The following is an 18397-nucleotide window of genomic DNA, read 5'->3' as shown; positions in this document are numbered from 1 at the left end:
AGGCTGGTGACTCGGATGAACTTATCGTCCGCAGCAGAGGTGACTCTTGGGCTTCCTTTCCTGGGGCGGTCCTCATGTGAGCCAGTTTCTTTGTAGCGCTTGATGGTTTTTGCGACTGCACTTGGGGACACTTCAAAGTTTTCCCAATTGTTCGAACTGATTGACCTTCATTTCTTAAAGTAATGATGCCCACTTGTTTTTCTTTACTTAGCTGCTTTTTTCTTATTTCAGGTGCCTACCTCTTGAAGCTCATCAACAGAATGCCAAGAGTGTGCAGAGCAGTAATCAAAGCAAAAGGTGGCTACTTTGAAGAACCTAGAATATAAGACATATTTTCAGTTGTTTCACACTTTTTTGTTCAGTATGTAATTCCACATGTGTTAATTCATAGTTTTGATGCCTTCAGTGTGAAGCTACAATATTCATAGTCATGAAAATAAAGACAACTCTTTGAATGAGAAGGTGTGTCCAAACTTTTGGTCTGTACTGTACATACACTCATAACTATTAGTATATTTATTTAGGGGTTTTAAAGATGCATTTGAAATATTCTTAAAGTATGATGATCATTAAACGATTTCAATGAATTTTTTTAACAGTATAAGTGGGTGCACAAGTCTAAATATCTGTGATTATTTTTTCTTTAATACAAATCAAATATATAGTTGCACCCTGACTAACATTTAGACAAATGCGCCTTAGCTAGTTGCCTTTTTTAACCATGAGCAAAATTACTCCAAATGCACACTGCTTTAGGGACATAAAGCTAACATTAAGCCTTTCTAAAGCTCCAAAGGGTGAACATTTCTGAACTATGCCTAAAGGCCTGGTTCATGCCAGGAAACCAACCAATTAAAATAAGTTCCACCAATTCTGCTAAAGGCAGTGATCAAACATCGAGTCAGCAGCTTGTTGCAGTAAAAAACAATGCACGTGGTTTTAGTTGAACTTACCAAGAACTTTTGATTAGTGCTTTGCAAAAAGTATTTTCCCCAAAGACAATTTTCCTGCTTTTGTTGCTCATGGCTCCCCAGATGATACTTGACCTCAAGTCACGAAGAAGGTCCATCCATGCAAGAGGGTAATGATCCAAAGCACACCAACAAGTCCATCTCTAAGTGGCTCCAAAACAAAGTGGCTTAGCATTGGTCTAGTCAAACAGGATGTTCATGCTCAAAATGGCTGTATTAAAACAATTCTTCAAAGAAGATGGTGCCAGGTTTAAAATAAAATAATCACTGCCACAACCAGTTAATACGTTTGGGAGGCAGTTACATTTTCTCATAGGGCCAGATTGGTTTGGATAGTTTATTTTTCTTAAAAAATAAAATCAAAGTTTGAAAACATTTGTATTTCCTCAGGTTTTCTTTATCTGGTATTAAAATTTGTTTGATGATTTAAAGCAATTTGACAAAAATTCCCCCAAAAAAGTAGAGAAATAACATATCTGTAAATACTTTTTCACAGCACTGTATACATTCGACAGCTCGTATGGCTGTAGCTTGTTTATAATTTTGTTCCTGTGTCAATTATAGAAAATCCACAATAAATTCTAACTTGTGAACAAAATTCTTGATTTGAAGAGGTAGTTTGTTGTATCAATATTGCACCCTTGGAATTGCTCACAGAATTTATTAAAAGTCCAAAACATGATGAAAAGTATGTAACAGAAGTGTTATATCAATATATAAACATAACTGTTATTATCTCATTTCTTAGTTTATAACTTGGATTAAAGTCATAGATGGGAAAGTGTGGGAGTTGAACAATCAACGCTGTAATAAACTAACTGCACAGTTTCTCAACAAAACCAGATTTTAAAAAGGTCTGAAATTGTCAAATGTAATGATGTCTCAAATGTTAGATATCATCATATTTACTTATTTTAATTAACAGGAAAAACATCTTACAGCAGGAAACTGGAAGGTCAAGTAGAGGTCTACTACTGGAGTAAAACTTGCCCTAAGATCTTCATTTTATAGAGACGTGAGAGCAAAGATCCAGATCCAGAGGACCTTTGCAATAATACTGTATTTACAGGAGATAGAAATCTGAAAAACATCTAAAAAAATGAAGGCCTCCAAAAAATAAACATGGTAGGCAAATTGATTTAAACTGAACATTTTTGTTCATAGGGAACATTTTTAGAGAGAAATACATTTTAAAAAATGATATAACAGCTATCCATCCCACTGTTGAACACGGACATGGATGGATCAGGCTTTGGGGTTTTTCTTTGCAGCCAGTATCATCGTGAAAAATAACAGTGGAAGAGCAAATAATCAATTTAATATAGTACCAGTAAATTTAGAAGACAAACATTGCAATATCATCCCAGGGTCCTACATAGAAATAAAATAAACTACATCAAAGGAGGCAACATTAAATTAGCTTTAGCGCTAATTGTTTAATAGACAATAAATCCAACTGAACTACAGGCCTTTTGCAGGTAGATGTTTCTCTTACTGTCTTATGTATCAAAGGGCATTTGGAAGTTTTACAGGATGTCCAAACTTTTTCCTGCTCTAAATTCTTCTGAAATTGTCTGAAACCTTTGAACAAATGTAAAACAAAAACTTGACAAAAGGAAAAAGTGGTATCTCAAAACTTTATGCCTATTAAAGTTGCTTAGCTTCACAGTTACAGACATTTGTGTGACTAACAGCGGTTTCTTATAAAACGCTGATGTTCGGCTGATTTTGCTGCATCACAGCAAGATGCAAAGGGTCATGATCACAGTTGGTTTTAGGGTACATTAAACTTTCATTTACAAGGCGCTAGAAAAAAAAAATTGACATCATAAAATAAATGAAAGTAAAGCAGCCAACAGATGCAGCGGCCTGCTGGCTCTCCACACAACACTACACACAAACACCGAGAACAGCAGGAAATACACTTTATAATTGCACATCATCTTTGCTGTGTCACTTTTTCATGCTTCACATTGTTATTACATAAAATACAGTTGCTGCCACACTTGAGAAAACATTCTATTAAGCTAATAATCAAAATAATTTCAAAGTGTGAACATGGAGGCCAAAACACAGAAGCTGAAAAGCTAGACAGAACCAAATTACTTCATTTGGTTCATTTTCCTGCTCTTCCTCCAGGAGAGATGGAGGGCAGTGATTGAAATTGATCACATGACAGTTTCCAGCAGGAGACCTTCAATCCAGTAAGTTAAAAGTTCAAAAATTACACAGGAATAAATAATGTGCCAGTTAATAGTGTCAAGATTCCTTTTCAAGCCACCTCTGGACTCTCTGCTTTCAACCCGTCCTCATCAGCCTCTTTCTTCTCCAGGTCAAAGTTCTGTGGAGGAAGTGCGGCAGATAAATGTAATCAGACACATCTTCACGCAGTTAATTCCTACAACTACAAGTCCTTCTCAAAATATTAGCATATTGTGATAAAGTTCATTATTTTCCATAATGTAATGATGAAAATTTAACATTCATATATTTTAGATTCATTGCACACTAACTGAAATATTTCAGGTCTTTTATTGTCTTAATACGGATGATTTTGGCATACAGCTCATGAAAACCCAAAATTCCTATCTCACAAAATTAGCATATCATTAAAAGGGTCTCTAAACGAGCTATGAACCTAATCATCTGAATCAACGAGTTAACTCTAAACACCTGCAAAAGATTCCTGAGGCCTTTAAAACTCCCAGCCTGGTTCATCACTCAAAACCCCAATCATGGGTAAGACTGCCGACCTGACTGCCGTCCAGAAGGCCACTATTGACACCCTCAAGCAAGAGGGTAAGACACAGAAAGAAATTTCTGAACGAATAGGATGTTCCCAGAGTGCTGTATCAAGGCACCTCAGTGGGAAGTCTGTGGGAAGGAAAAAGTGTGGCAGAAAACGCTGCACAACGAGAAGAGGTGACCGGACCCTGAGGAAGATTGTGGAGAAGGGCCGATTCCAGACCTTGGGGGACCTGCGGAAGCAGTGGACTGAGTCTGGAGTAGAAACATCCAGAGCCACCGTGCACAGGCGTGTGCAGGAAATGGGCTACAGGTGCCGCATTCCCCAGGTCAAACCACTTTTGAACCAGAAACAGCGGCAGAAGCGCCTGACCTGGGCTACAGAGAAGCAGCACTGGACTGTTGCTCAGTGGTCCAAAGTACTTTTTTCAGATGAAAGCAAATTCTGCATGTCATTCGGAAATCAAGGTGCCAGAGTCTGGAGGAAGACTGGGGAGAAGGAAATGCCAAAATGCCAAAAGTCCAGTGTCAAGTACCCACAGTCAGTGATGGTCTGGGGTGCCGTGTCAGCTGCTGGTGTTGGTCCACTGTGTTTTATCAAGGGCAGGGTCAATGCAGCTAGCTATCAGGAGATTTTGGAGCACTTCATGCTTCCATCTGCTGAAAAGCTTTATGGAGATGAAGATTTCATTTTTCAGCACGACCTGGCACCTGCTCACAGTGCCAAAACCACTGGTGAATGGTTTACTGAACATGGTATCACTGTGCTCAATTGGCCTGCCAACTCTCCTGACCTGAACCCCATAGAGAATCTGTGGGATATTGTGAAGAGAATGTTGAGAGACTCAAGACCCAACACTCTGGATGAGCTAAAGGCCACTATCGAAGCATCCTGGGCCTCCATAAGACCTCAGCAGTGCCACAGGCTGATTGCCTCCATGCCACGCCGCATTGAAGCAGTCATTTCTGCCAAAGGATTCCCGACCAACTATTGAGTGCATAACTGTACATGATTATTTGAAGGTTGACGTTTTTTGTATTAAAAACACTTTTCTTTTATTGGTCGGATGAAATATGCTAATTTTGTGAGATATGAATTTTGGGTTTTCATGAGCTGTATGCCAAAATCATCTGTATTAAGACAATAAAAGACTTGAAATATTTCAGTTAGTGTGCAATGAATCTAAAATATATGAATGTTAAATTTACATCATTACATTATGGAAAATAATGAACTTTATCACAATATGCTAATATTTTGAGAAGGACCTGTAGATTTTTTCAACATGTAAAAATACAGTTACAAAGATCATTGATGGAAATTTACAGATTTTTAGTAGGAATCTAAAAACAAATATTACAGCAACACAGAGGCATACCTCCAATTCTTCCATCACTTCATCCATGAAGTCACTGGGGTTTTGCTTGTAGTCCACTGCTCTCTTGATCATCTCTCTGAACATCTGATGGGACAGTTTACGGCAGTAGACTCACTAAACAGTTCAAATTCAGACTCTGCAAGTTTCTCTAAGTAAAATTTAGGACATCTGTTAAAAATGTATGTTTAAATTTAAGACGTAACTCAATTATGAAAAATAACCCTTAAGGAAGTAAATATACCTTCGTCAACTACGATTTTTTGGCTCTAATTTATGGGATTTTACACCAAGACAGCCTAACATCAACCCCTTTTACCATATAGAAAGCTTCAAAACAACATTGATCATAGGTTAAAACCAACTACAGAAAACCCAATTAGGAACACCCTACAACAGCATGTGTTTTAAAACTTATTTGAACAAATGGTTGTTAATATAAATTTTTACAATACAGAGAAATTTAAGCAATACTAGAAGTGAGGGACATTCAAAACAACTACCAACATGCCCAGGTGCAGCTGTCCAAGAAAGTTCACCTTGAAAGCATACAGCCAGATGCAAAACAAACTCCAAAAATCCTAAAATGCCATCCTGGGACCTATAGCAGGGAGAGGTATACAAGAAGGAAACTTTTGCTATCTAAAAAAATAAATAAATAATCACAGAAGCCAGACTGAAGCGTAGACAAAGACCACAACTTCTGGAATATGTTATTTGGACAGAAGAACAGAGGACATGTTTGCCATAAACCAAATACAGCATTTTAGGGTAAGACCCTCAGGCCAACGGTGTAGCATGGAGCTGGAAGTGTCATGCTTAGGAGATGCTGTGCTGCAGAAGGACCTGGCCCGCTCAACCTTCATCGAATTTATCATGAACTCCACCTCGTACCAGAGAGTGAATGAAGAAAGCATGAAAATATCTGTAGAGACAAATCTAAGATAAAGCAGAACTGGACTCTGCAACATGTCATTGCACCAAAAAACATACCAGCATACTAGACATTGATATGTGAACATTCCTTTGAAAGAAACTGAATATTTAATAGGGTATCCTGTTTTAAGACTGTATACATCACCATGATGGAGCAAGAACTAAATAAAAGAACAATGTTGAAATTTTATTGCCTTAATAAACAATAATAAGCCAGTTTCACAAGCAGATTTGCAGCAAAAGCTGAATATTTGGAGGTGAATTCCTTTCATATGACTTATTGGATCTCTGGAATTTGGGCTTTGTACTTTTTTCACAGTATAATAACACTTACAAGTTTTAAGTCAGAGCTTCAAATTGTGGAAAAAAGTATTAGCTATTAAGACCACTGATAAGAAAATAACAAAGTCAAACCTTAACTACATTGGACCCATCAGCTGCTGAAACAAAGTAAAACGGAAGCTGCTGTTTCTTCGCAAAGCTAAAACTTCTCTGTGTGACCTTCAAGTCAGCTGCAGATGAGAGAAAGAAAATTTACACGTCAGTCTGACTTCAGTATGACAATAATTTTCCTGATCAGGATGAAAAAAACGTTTTGTGCAAGTATGAAAAAAGCACTACCATATATCTTGCTGTACTGCATTATAACAACTGAATATTTATAGTGCGCTTTCATGTCACAACCAGACTTACCATCAATTTTGTTAGCTACCACACAACAGGGAATCTCGGGTCTGTACTCTCTTAGCTCTTTATACCAGTTGGCTAAATTCTTATACGTGATCTTCCTTTGAATATCAAAAACCTGAGGAAAAAGTAGGAAACAACTTTCAGTTTAGCAATAAAAATCCTGTAATCATCTAACCAGATGGCATCAGCTTCCCACTCAACCAGTTACCACCGTTATCCTAATTGAAGTCAAATAAGTTTTGAATATTAGTTTTATGTATACATAATCCATGAAAAGGTTTGTCACCCATCTTTGAGTATTTTATAGGTAATCTAATTTAGATTGCAGTGAAAACTCTGAGTTCAGACAAAATGACACAGGGGAGACTGCTTTAAAGATGTTATCCGGCAGTGTGATTTTTTCATTAGCTAATGTACGCACACAATAAAAACACAACTGAGTCATGAAGGATGGATTACCACAGCACGATTTCACACAATACAAAGTTTCTAAAAAGTGCACTGTTTCTGAAGTACTGAAGTTGCATTTGAGTTGGAATGATTCAGCCTTACGTGTTTGAACCCTGAGCCGCCCCCCCCCCCCCTGCTGTGGACAGTGAAGCTGAAGCAAATTGACAAAGAAAACAACCGTCTACAGTTCTTTAACTGGTATCAGTCTACATGTATCAATCTTTGTATATTTAGGCCCGAGCAGCAAAGCGCTGCGAAGGCCTATTGTAATCGCTCCGTTTCTTATTATTATTATTCATCCGGGAAATGAATTGCCTTTTTGGAGGCCTTAACATATTCAAAACCTCACCAAACTTCACAGAAAGTTGTCCCCCAATGGAAATTTTCGTATTCTAATGGATTTGAAAATGGGCGTGGCCAAACCCCTCTACAGCGCCCCCTAAAGTGAGATAGGCCAACTGGTAAGTCCTACAGAGTTGAAATTTGCTACATAGGTAGATCCCCTCAAATCATGAAAAAAAGTCAGGCAGGTCAGGCATGGGGGATTAAAAGTTATCAAAATTGTGACTTTTCGTGTATGTTGAAGGGGTGGGACCAGGCCTCAAAGTTCGCCTTCTTGCCACAAATTTCAAACAGCAATAACTTTCACATAAATTGGCTGAAATACACCAAACCTGGTATTATTGATCCCTCTCAGATGACCAACAAGTGTATGTGGTCAAATGATGACATAATCAAAGCCACACCCCCTGAGAACAGGAAGTCACTTTTTTCACTTGGAAAGGTGCCTCTCTGACCCTCTTGACCCAATCAACTTGAAAGTGTGTCAAAAGACAGATAAGTAGTGGGTCTAACTTCGTTTGAAGCACAGTGACTTTTCATAAAACTTTGCCATGGTGGCGCAGCAAAGTCACACATCACGCCATGGCCATACGTTTGGCTTTAAATTCCACATATATCGTCTGATCGGCACCAAAATCAACATGATTGATCCTTGTCCAGTCCCCAACAGAGATCTGATGACATATTTGGTGGGCGTGGCTTAAATTCTCCACAGCGCCCCCTACAAAACTTTAAAAAATCAGCCCCAACACATGCTTTGACTGAGGATTGTGAAATTTGGTACACATATGTAACTTCTCAGGACCTACAGAAAAGTCTCTTGGAGCACTGGTCCAAACCCCAATAGGAAGTCGTCCATTTTGGATTGAAGTTGCCATTTTGACCCCATTTTTGCTGTTTCTAGCCCATGTATCTGAGCGAACTCCTCCTACAGCTTTTGACTTACAGACTTCGAAATCAATCAGTATAGTCTTAAGGCACTGGGGATCAAAAGTTGTCAAAAGCTTTTTCATACCTGAAAGTATGTGGGCGTGGCTAAACCTCAAAACCTGACTTCTCGCCATGAAACACAAAACTGTTATAGTTTTTACAAAGAAAGTCACAGACACATGAAGCCTTCTGGGATTGAACCATATAATAACTGGAACAATATTCAATGGTCAACTGCTGACATCATTGAAGCCCCGCCCCCTGACGACAGGAAGTGTAATGTTTCACTTACTGTGGGTCATATTAGATCTCCTTCACCTAATCAACATGAAATTGTCTACAATGACAGATATTATGATGGTCTAACTTGGTCTCTAGTACTGACAGGTTTGGCTAGAGGGTGTGGCTGTGGCGGCGTGGCGAAGTCTGATGTCACGCCATGGCCATACATTTGCCTCTAAATTACACATGCATGGTCCGATTTACTCCAAACTTGATATGGTTTATCTTTGTCAGCCCCTAAACAGCTCATTTAGATTACATTGGAATTTGGATCAACAGCGCACCCTAAGACATTACAAGTGCTCTATCTCCTTCATACATCATCAGAAACACTTGAAATTTAGTTTACATCATCATGGATCAATGCAGGACATGTTGACACAATCAATTCATTACATTATTTTAGCCGGGCCCACTAACTAACAACTGAGTACAGATTCCATCTGGAAGATTATATTTTGGCCAGATTTGGAACATTTCTTGCCAGAGCAGAATTTCACATGACCAAAGAATGTAGAAAAGGTGGCTCGCATCGCCACCCAGTGTGTACATGCGGAATGGAGCGGCGGGCTCCTCTGCGGCGTGGAGGAGGCGGTGCAAGGCTCCCGAGGTCGCTACACAGGCCAAGCAGCGCTTGGCTGCGAGGGCCGCACAATGCTGCTTGCAGCTTTAATTTGATCTTGAATCTGATTGCTTTGCGTACATACTCTCCACTTGGAGAAAGGATAAAGGCCGTAATCTGCTTGCACCACCTTCATTAATTAATTGATTTGCGAGTACAGTGGCACTGCATGCAGTCTGAACTTCCACTATTTGAGCTCACCAAAAAAACTCTCTGACTGCAGAGTAATTGGACTTATTTCCTTACTTCTTCTGTCTGGTGCTGAATGGTAAGTGCAATAGTACAAGCTGTACGTAAGGTAAGATTTGGCTAACTGGAAGGAATGGTGTTACTATAAGCGTCCAGCAGAAGTAGTGGGCGATGCTGTTTTGCGGCTTAGTAAGAAGTAGTTATTGGAACTTGAAATTTGGGTTTGATTGATTTTACAGAAAAGGCTAGAGGTTTTCTTTAAATAGTAAGAGAGTGTCTTACCATGATACAAGCATGTGCTTTATGGTAGTATGAAGGGTGCAGGCTCTGAAACCTCTCCTGACCTGCAGTGTCCCAGAAATCTATGGATCATAATCAGGGGCCAATCTTGAAATGCAACGTTTGATGATTTTCAACTGGGTAAAAACTATTTTTACAAGACCAAAACCAGTGAACTCACCAACTGCAACAGACTTGTTTCCTATGGTCGTTGTGTGTTTGTACAGAGTCAAAGCATATGTGGACAACTGCTGTGGGCGACTGCAGGAAGCGTTAAAGATCCTACATGATCTTGACCATAAAAATGTGTAAATGTAAACGTATAAATTAGCTGAAGGATACAACTCATCCATAAGAAACCGCTCCATCAGCCTGTGAGGAAAAGACAAAAACGATGTTTCATCTGATCAGAGAGCCAGGAAAAGGTGTAAAAGAGCACATAAGGTCTCATTCCAGTAGAGACTCACTTTGATTTTCCAACAGCGCTGTCTCCCAGGCAGATGATCTTCACTTGTTCGTCTGCATCGTATTTCTTTTGGTCCAGTTCAGGGATGCTGTCGACGTCGTCAGCCATTTCCCACCGCTTCCCTTGTAATTTGCTCGTACTGAAGAGGACTTGAGATCAACCAGGTGAAGCTCCTCGGTCAGAGTTGAAATAGAACCGCTAGTAAGCCTGCCATCGGTTAGCAGCCGTTAACATTGTGTCAGCTAGCTTCTTTAGCCGTTTACGAAACTGCTTTAATAGTGTTTATTTTACCATATTAGAACAAAATTTAAACCAGTATATGCGACCGTTACCGGTTTCATGCTAAGGTTCGTAGTACTAGTGAGTTTTCGGTCATTACGTTTCACTGTTCAATCCCAACTAAACCTTTAAAAACTCCGTTAATCACAGTCCAGAAAATTAACAATGACTGCGCCTGGGTGCTCTTTACAGCAGCAGAGATTCTGATTCAGTTTCTTAAGGAAAATTGTTGGGTTAACGTGCGACGTCCCGGACGATTTTCGTTTCTATGCAACAAGGACGCCCACAGGACCACACGTCTCTGTTAAGCTGTCCTTACAAATGCCTGACTGAAAATGCACAGCCACTGAATCAAATTATTCATTCAATCATTCATTCATTCATACAATAATATACCTATTCATTCATTCATTCATTCATTCATTCATATACTTTTAGACAAGGCCCAGTGGTCTTTGGGTCGTTTTAAGCACGGTTTAATTTGGGAACCGACTCGAAACATAGCAAAACATTAAACATTTATAATTCTCTTAAAACTCTGAAAACATCAGATCCACTTTAGAAGTAAGCTTCTTCTTCACAAACTTTAAATTTCACCCTTTTGAGATTTAAAATAAGAAGTGTTAAAATTCAAACGTTTTTAGGGATCTTTCTTTCATTCGGGATAAAGCTACGTTTTTTTTTTTGTTTTTTTTGTTTTTTTTTTACACTTTATACAGTTACACACATGTGTGACAAACTAATTATTTAAATAAGAATTTTCCTTTGAACATATTTTTCTTGTTTGATTATTCAATTAAAATAATCATTTAAAACTGTATTTTCTAACTTTTTAACTTTCGAAGATCTTTTATTCACATTTGCGGCGAAGGCTGAACCAAGTCATAGTCACAATCATAATCTGTTACTTGTTACTGCTGGGATTGTGAAAGGGGCCAGTAGACACAACACTTTCTGGAGAAAACTTTAACACTCATCTCTTCCCTCCAGCATCCACCATTCTACAGGACACTGGTGGAGAGTGTGTTTATGTGCTGCACCTCACCATTATTCTCTGGCTGCAGTATGTTATTGCATTATTATTGCTGCTATTTGACATTGTATTGTAGCTGCTATTCTGTATTATTGCTGTTAATTTATGCTTAGTTTGTTCCATGTTTTTATATATTTCTGGTTTATCTATCATTTTCAACTAATCTGTTATTATCCTAGGGTATAGGTTTTGTTGTTACAGCAGTCGATAAGGTTAATTAAATTGTGTTTATAGATCAAAAATCCATATCGGTCTCATGAAATAAAATTGATCAGCCTCATATTTCGAAAAAAGCAATACAAATGATTATTATTTTTTGACTAGGAAAATCTATATGCATACTTTACAGAAAGGAATGGAATTTATATGTTATAAAAATATAAAAATTATGAGTCTCAATATTGACACATTGAATTAAATGGTTATATTGGAACTATTCACCAATACAATAAATAATTTACCTATTGGTAATTATTATATTTTAATAAACAACAAAAAGGAAAGAAACATAACATAAACAAATAAACATGAGATACAAATTAAAGACAGATTCTGAAAGGAACTGAGAAGGATTTTTGAAGCATCATTAGCTGATCAAAGCTCTAGTTGTATAAGAAGTTTCCTCTCTCTGTCTCTCTCTTCCCCTCCAAACCTAAATGCTGGGCTTTGTGTAAAATCTATGGTTCAAAATAGCTGCTATAAACCTGAGGCAAACTTTAAAACAAAGAAAAAAGACAAAGGGATTTAAGGAGAAAAACCTTTTGGGTCCATCAGCTTCTCGGCCCAGAACACAGCCTTATTAGAAAATCAAATGCCTTACTTTGACCCAGGTTGTTTTGCCTCAACTCTCAATTAACCAGGGTTAGTCTCTTAACCTGTGGTTCTCACCGTTATCTTTGCTAGCTCCACTAACAAGGAAATCTCTGCACAACACTAAAGTCTGTCTTATCTGGTTTAGGTCATTCCCACCTTCTTTTATTCTGAAACCGAATTGGACATGAAGAAAATACTGCTCTTAAAATCCATGAGTGATGCTGAGAAAGTCAAGGTGTGTGAAGGAAACACAAGGTGAAACCTTGAGGGAGCTTTAAACAAAAATGAAAGTACTAAAAAGTGAAAATAAAAAACTTTTTTTTAAACAACTGAATCTTAAACAAACTGATCAAAAATGATAAATCAAATTGGGCTTCTCATTCATTCTGTGTTTCTCAAGTTGTCTGATTTATCTGAGGATTAGAAATCTCAGGATTAGAAAGTTAAGAGACATTACCTGTTGTGATGTAATCAGAAGCTGATTGCAAAAAACCTGTCTGTGCCACATTACAGGCTGAAATACGCTTATTTTTTAAAATCCTATTTTTCTAGTATTCCAGGAGACAGTTTCAAACACCAGACGAACAACAACTTTTTGGCTGTATTCAGCAGTGTGGTGCAAAGTCAAGAAGAAAAAGACATTACAAGTTTGCATTCAAAGTTCAACACTGTAATGTCTAGAGTCTCTAGACATAGAATGGGAGGGAGATTCTTTAGTTATCAGCTCCTCTCCTGTGGAACCAGCTCCCAGTTTTAGTCCCTGAGGCAGACAACCTGTCTATTTTCAAGGCTAGGCTTAAAACTTTCCTTTTTAATAAAGCTTATAGTTAGAGTGGCTTAGGTTATCCTGAGCTATCTCTGTAGTTATGCTGCTGTAGGCTTAGACTGCTGGAGGACATAATGAGCACTTTCACTCTCTCTGCTAAATTCTCATACTACTCTCCAGTTATGCGTTATTTGCTGTTATTTCAGCTTTTAACTCTATGTTCTCTCTCTGCTTTTTCTCTTTCTAGAAGCTATGTGTTTAGCTGTGGAACCCTCCTAGAGGGGGACATCGGCTGAGCTGCTGCTGCCAACAACCTAATGCTCACCTTCTACAGATGATACACTTTACCCTGTTCTTTCAGTGTTTAACCCTGTCTTTCCTAGACATAGCTACTGCCTGAGCTTCTACTGTGACTAACTGTATGTGCTCTCTTTCATTCTCTAGACTTGAAAACTGGCTCAGAGTTCATCTGCTTAGGTGTCTCTTCTTAATGAAGACACTAAAGGAGCTATAACCATTAATGTTTCACTTTTATTTCCTATAGAAAGTATTACCGGATTAATACTTCTGTGTTTTTTTTCCTTCTCTGCTCTGTTCTCTCAAACCCCAGTCGGTCGTGGCAGATGGCCGCTCACACTGAGCCTGGTTCTGCTGGAAGTTTCTTCCTGTTACTGTTGCTACATACATGCTCAGTATGAGAGATTGCTGCAAAGTGAATGCAAGCCACTGACTCAATGCAATATGCTGGGTTTCCTTAGATAGAAAAACTTTTAACCACTTTGAATAATAAACTGAATCCGACTGCACTGTTTGATAGTTAGGATTAATTGGAATGTATGAACCCAACTTGAAATCTTTATGATTCGATTGAATTGGCTTTGTAATGGGCCTTGAGACGACATGCGTTGTGAATTGGTGTTATATAAATAAAACTGAATTAAATTGAATTAAAGGTTATAAATAATCCAGAATTAATCATGTACCAATTCAAAGCTTACGGAGTTAAAAACTAGCACAATAGTGAAGAGCAAACATACTTTGACATATATCGACATGCGTCTAAAACCGTTTTTATAAAAACTTCAGGGTCATAGACCATCTATTTAGACATGGTTTAAGAAGCTCAGGGATGTCATCTGCAAGATGAAAGGCAGTGTTTCAGTTCAAGCTAATGTCATGATGAAAGTCTTCTGCAAAAATCCTGGGCAAGGTATGAAATGTTTGCACAAAGTTCAGGTTCTGACAGTCCATATCAGTACACCATTCTACATTTATAGACATTGGAAGCAGTTGTTAAATCAGTGAAACTAAAACTAATTTGCTGATTTCTTTTTGATGTTTGTTTTGTTTTCTGATTCCTGGCATGTTTTCTGTTGGTGTAAAAGTTGCTGAACTTGTCCAACGTGACCCAAATCCAACAAAAACAGAAACAAACATTCATATATTTGAACATTTCGACCATTGAAAAAAAACTTAATATTTATAAGATAATAAGATTGTAAGAGAAGTAAGATTTGCTCCACCAATGTTGAGCAGGATAAGCACATCAGTTTTTCTCACATTTCTGATCATTAGTGAAATAAATCATTCAAGAACCACAGAAAAGATTCCAAGACAGTATTTGCAGTATTTGTCAGTTTTATTTTGTTTATTAAATATTTTAAACCTAAAGTTTAAAATCCATCAAATTGAATTTAATGTGTTGTTGCAGTGGCGTCTTGTAAAAATAGCTCTTCTGATATTTTATTATAACTGCTCTACATTAAAGTGACCCACTCTTTGACATTATTAAAGTATAAAAAGCATGAATGGGCAAAAATAATGAAGTATGATCCCAATAATCATGAATGTTTTTTTTTTCTTTTATCTAAATCCAGCTTTCTGCCATTATTCATCCATGTTTACAATAAGGGGAGCGAGGTATTGGGAATGACGCAGTCCAAAGGTGAAACTGGGAGCTTTTGCTCTGGTAAAGGTAACCTAGAATAAAAAAGATATAAAAAAATTGTTTAACAAGTCAAATATCTGGAGCCTTTTTTATGAAAATAGGATGTTTCTTACCCGTTCAGGATAGTGGGCTCCTGGGCCTGGTTTCTCTGTGTTTTCCTCAGGAGCAAAGTTGCGGCCCTTTATGCTGTATTGTGGAGGTTTCTGCCTATAAATAGACGGGTCCACAACTTTATAGGCAGCAGGGCCCGGAGTCTGGAGAAAAAGTCACATGACAGAGAAATCAGGATTTCAAGTTTTGAGTTTGTTTTAGTGACCAAGCATTGATTACAAACCTTGTTAGTGTCTTCATGAAAGCCTCCGGTTCTACTGCGGCCTTGAAGTGTGTAGTTGGGTGCTGAAGTTGCAACCACAGTTTTACAGCCCAGCATGGGTGGCAGAGTGTAGGTGGCTGGACCTGCAGTGTTAGTTATATATAGTGTATTTATTTGCTTTCTAAGGTGAAAATATGGTATTTTCCACTTCTAACTTTTTAAGGCTAACACCATAAAATATGTATATATCTTACCTGGCGTTTGGGTGTTACCGCGATCTCTTCTCCTCCCATACAGAGAGTAAGCAGGAGCTGAACGAATGGTCATCTTTCCAGAACGCTCTGGGGAATATTGGCCTATAAGACTCCAAGAAAAGTGAGAAAAAGGCCAAACTGACAAGTAAACTTGCTGCATATTGATATTGACAGTAGTTGTGTGTATTTATGAAATACATTTTAAAATCAGCTCCACTGACCTGGTCCTGGTACTCGGGACAGTTGTAGCTGCTTTGGTCGACCAAGAAGTGAAAATGCAGGTGTTCCACTTCTGCCCTTCCTGGTCATGTTGGAGGGGATTAGATATCTTGGCCCAGGAGAGCAGTTTGTGTTAGCTTCCTCATGCCGGGCACCAAAAGAAAACATTGGTGCTTTACATTTGGTAGGGTCATGTTGCGAAGCACCTTTACAGACCAGAGGCAGGTCATGTTACCTTTTATTTTATCATTAATATCTCTACTAATAATCAATTTTGGTCTCACCTATGAGCCCAGGTAGGGCATATTTGGGACCTGGGCTCCCATAAAGAGCAGCTATAGGCCCCTTTGGTCTGTGTGGCCTCCAAGATCCAACCCAAAGCTCTTCACTTGGCATTGCTGTGAGAGCACAAATAGCATTTGAGAAACAGAAAAAGACAGTCAGTTGATCAGTAGTGATCTTTGTTATTTTCCCTCAAATTATTTGCCGTCTTACAAATTTTTCCTGTTTTTAAAATTAACCAAAGATATCCTAAGTTAACACAAAATGCAGTTTACAAATGATGTCACAGCATCTCAATGGGATTAAGTCTAAACTTTGACAAAACCTCTCTAAAACCCGTTTTTCTTTTAGACAATTTAAGGTTTTGCTGGTGTGCTTTGGATCACTGTAATGCTGCATAGTCCAAGGGCACATGACCTATGAACAAATTTCTATCATGATTTCTTGCAACAGATTCATGGTTTCATCAACTACAGCAGGTTCTGAAGCAGCACAGCAGCCCCATACCATCACACTGCCTCCATCACGTTTGACTGTTGTTATGATGTTCCTTTTTTGAAATGCTGTTAGTTTTACACCAGATTTAACTAGATGCAGATCTTCCATAAAGTTCAGTTTTTGTCAAATGAAACCCCAGAATAACTAAGTCTCAGCATTGTTTTCCTTAGTAAATAAAATCATTACCTGAAAACTTTATCAGGTTATCTTTGTCTGACTTAAACATTTATTTCATGATCTGGAACATTTAATTGTGACAAAAAAGTTGAAAGAAGAACAATGTCAGGGGCAAATAGTTTTTCATAGTGTTTACATTTATATTGAAACAGTTTCTGTATGAGTAAACCTTTATTTATCCAGATAAAATCTCACTGAGATTTAAAATCTCTTGTCCAAGAAGGACCTGGCAAGACAGCAACACAATTTACATGAATCAATAAATAAAATGATTTATTACATTTGTACAGTGACTTACATTTATACAGTTTTAGCAGCATAATATAAAAAATCAACTTACAACAACTCAAAAGCAGTTGTAATTAATAAAGCTCATATGTATGATAGAGAATTTCACTTTATAAATTGTAAGTTAAGCCTTCAGTCTTAGAGCTTGTTCCCATTTATGCAAAGGCTTTTTAGAGGAAATCTTAAGTTTTATATTAAACTCTTTTACATTTTTTGTTTTAATGATACATTCCTTTATTGCTAATATTTTATTAATATTTTCTTTTTTATCATAGTGAGGTTCAAATATAGGAATTTTAGAAACTCACTAATAAAAGGACTAAAAAAATTAGAAACAGTGAACACATTAAACATGCAGAGTTTCCTGTAACAAGAACAACAAACACTACAACTAGCAATGTTGTGCAAACCTAATGAAACATTTGAACTTTACTAAATAGATGGCTTATTTTACCTCATAAGGTTTCCCGTCCAGCTGCCAGTGTGCGTTTCATACTTTATCCTCAGAACTCAGCAAGTCCAGTGAACCCAAACACAGATTGTTTATAGGTGGACATCGTTGCTGTGACAACATTGTCATGGAAAGGACTCTTTAACTGCTGAGCCCAATGTGTGTTCAAGGTTTTTTATTTCTAGAGGTGCGGAGGAATTTCAAGGATATGAAAAGAAAAACATTCATAATGCAGATCTTGTAAATTATTTATTAGTTATGAAAGGCTGCAACCAGCCACAGGGTGACTCTGTGGACACGGTGTTTGAATTTTTCTCGGAGTTAGGTTTACCATTTAGAGAAAATATTAACCAAACTGTGAAACTGTTAACATCAAGCCTATTTAATTTTTCAGTTCTGATGTGATGTTTGTTTACCCTCGAGGAATTGCTGATGGGGGTCATTGTAGTTTGGTTCACATCTTTTGTGGATCTGAGAAAAACTTATATTATGATTCTCTCCCATGAGATATTTCATGGAAGGTGCTTTGGGAATACTAGGTATCTGTATTGCCTTTTGCAGGTTCTTGTATAAACAAGGTAAGAAAGCGCCTTCCTAGACAGGATGTCAAGGAGCAGTCCTGGTGACGTTGGTGTCTGGTTTGGGAAATGTAAGGATCTCATCTTTGTTTTTTGCGGATGGTGCAGTACTGTTGTCATCTTGAATGACCACTGGAGTTCTTTGCAGCTGAATATGAAGCCACAGGGATGAGAGTCAGCTTCCGAGGTCTGAGGCCATGGTTCTCCCCTGCCTTAAGCA

The 18397-nt window shown here is 37.9% G+C and overlaps 2 protein-coding genes across 3 annotated transcripts; both read right to left on the bottom strand.

The window, feature by feature from the left end:
• Positions 1-2589: 2589 nt before the first annotated feature.
• On the bottom strand, positions 2590-10841 carry rabl2 (RAB, member of RAS oncogene family-like 2). The gene is made up of 8 exons (XM_047381403.1): positions 10280-10841; positions 10155-10184; positions 9994-10073; positions 9816-9895; positions 6722-6833; positions 6443-6540; positions 5096-5179; positions 2590-3312 (listed from the first exon to the last, which is right to left on the bottom strand). Exons 1-8 carry the CDS (start codon positions 10384-10386, stop codon positions 3244-3246), a joined length of 660 nt encoding a protein of 219 aa, XP_047237359.1. The 5' UTR covers positions 10387-10841; the 3' UTR covers positions 2590-3243.
• A 3948-nt stretch (positions 10842-14789) lies between these two features.
• Positions 14790-17727, bottom strand: odf3b (outer dense fiber of sperm tails 3B). Of its 2 annotated transcripts, none has more exons than XM_047384466.1 (7): positions 17603-17727; positions 16188-16301; positions 15906-16109; positions 15685-15786; positions 15452-15573; positions 15231-15371; positions 14790-15149 (listed from the first exon to the last, which is right to left on the bottom strand). In XM_047384466.1, the coding sequence occupies exons 2-7, from the start codon at positions 16297-16299 to the stop codon at positions 15057-15059; spliced, it is 774 nt and encodes a 257-aa protein (XP_047240422.1). In that variant the 5' UTR covers positions 16300-16301; positions 17603-17727; the 3' UTR covers positions 14790-15056. The 2 variants fall into 2 exon arrangements, with proteins under 2 accessions (XP_047240422.1, XP_047240429.1); XM_047384473.1 differs by having other exon boundaries at positions 15906-16040.
• Between the last annotated feature and the right edge of the window lie 670 nt (positions 17728-18397).

The sequence above is a fragment of the Girardinichthys multiradiatus genome, chromosome 2 (genome assembly GCF_021462225.1).
Source record: "Girardinichthys multiradiatus isolate DD_20200921_A chromosome 2, DD_fGirMul_XY1, whole genome shotgun sequence".
Taxonomy (NCBI): domain Eukaryota; kingdom Metazoa; phylum Chordata; class Actinopteri; order Cyprinodontiformes; family Goodeidae; genus Girardinichthys; species Girardinichthys multiradiatus.
The sequence above is the reverse complement of the archived record's forward strand: the minus strand, read 5'-3'. Positions and strand labels throughout refer to the sequence as shown.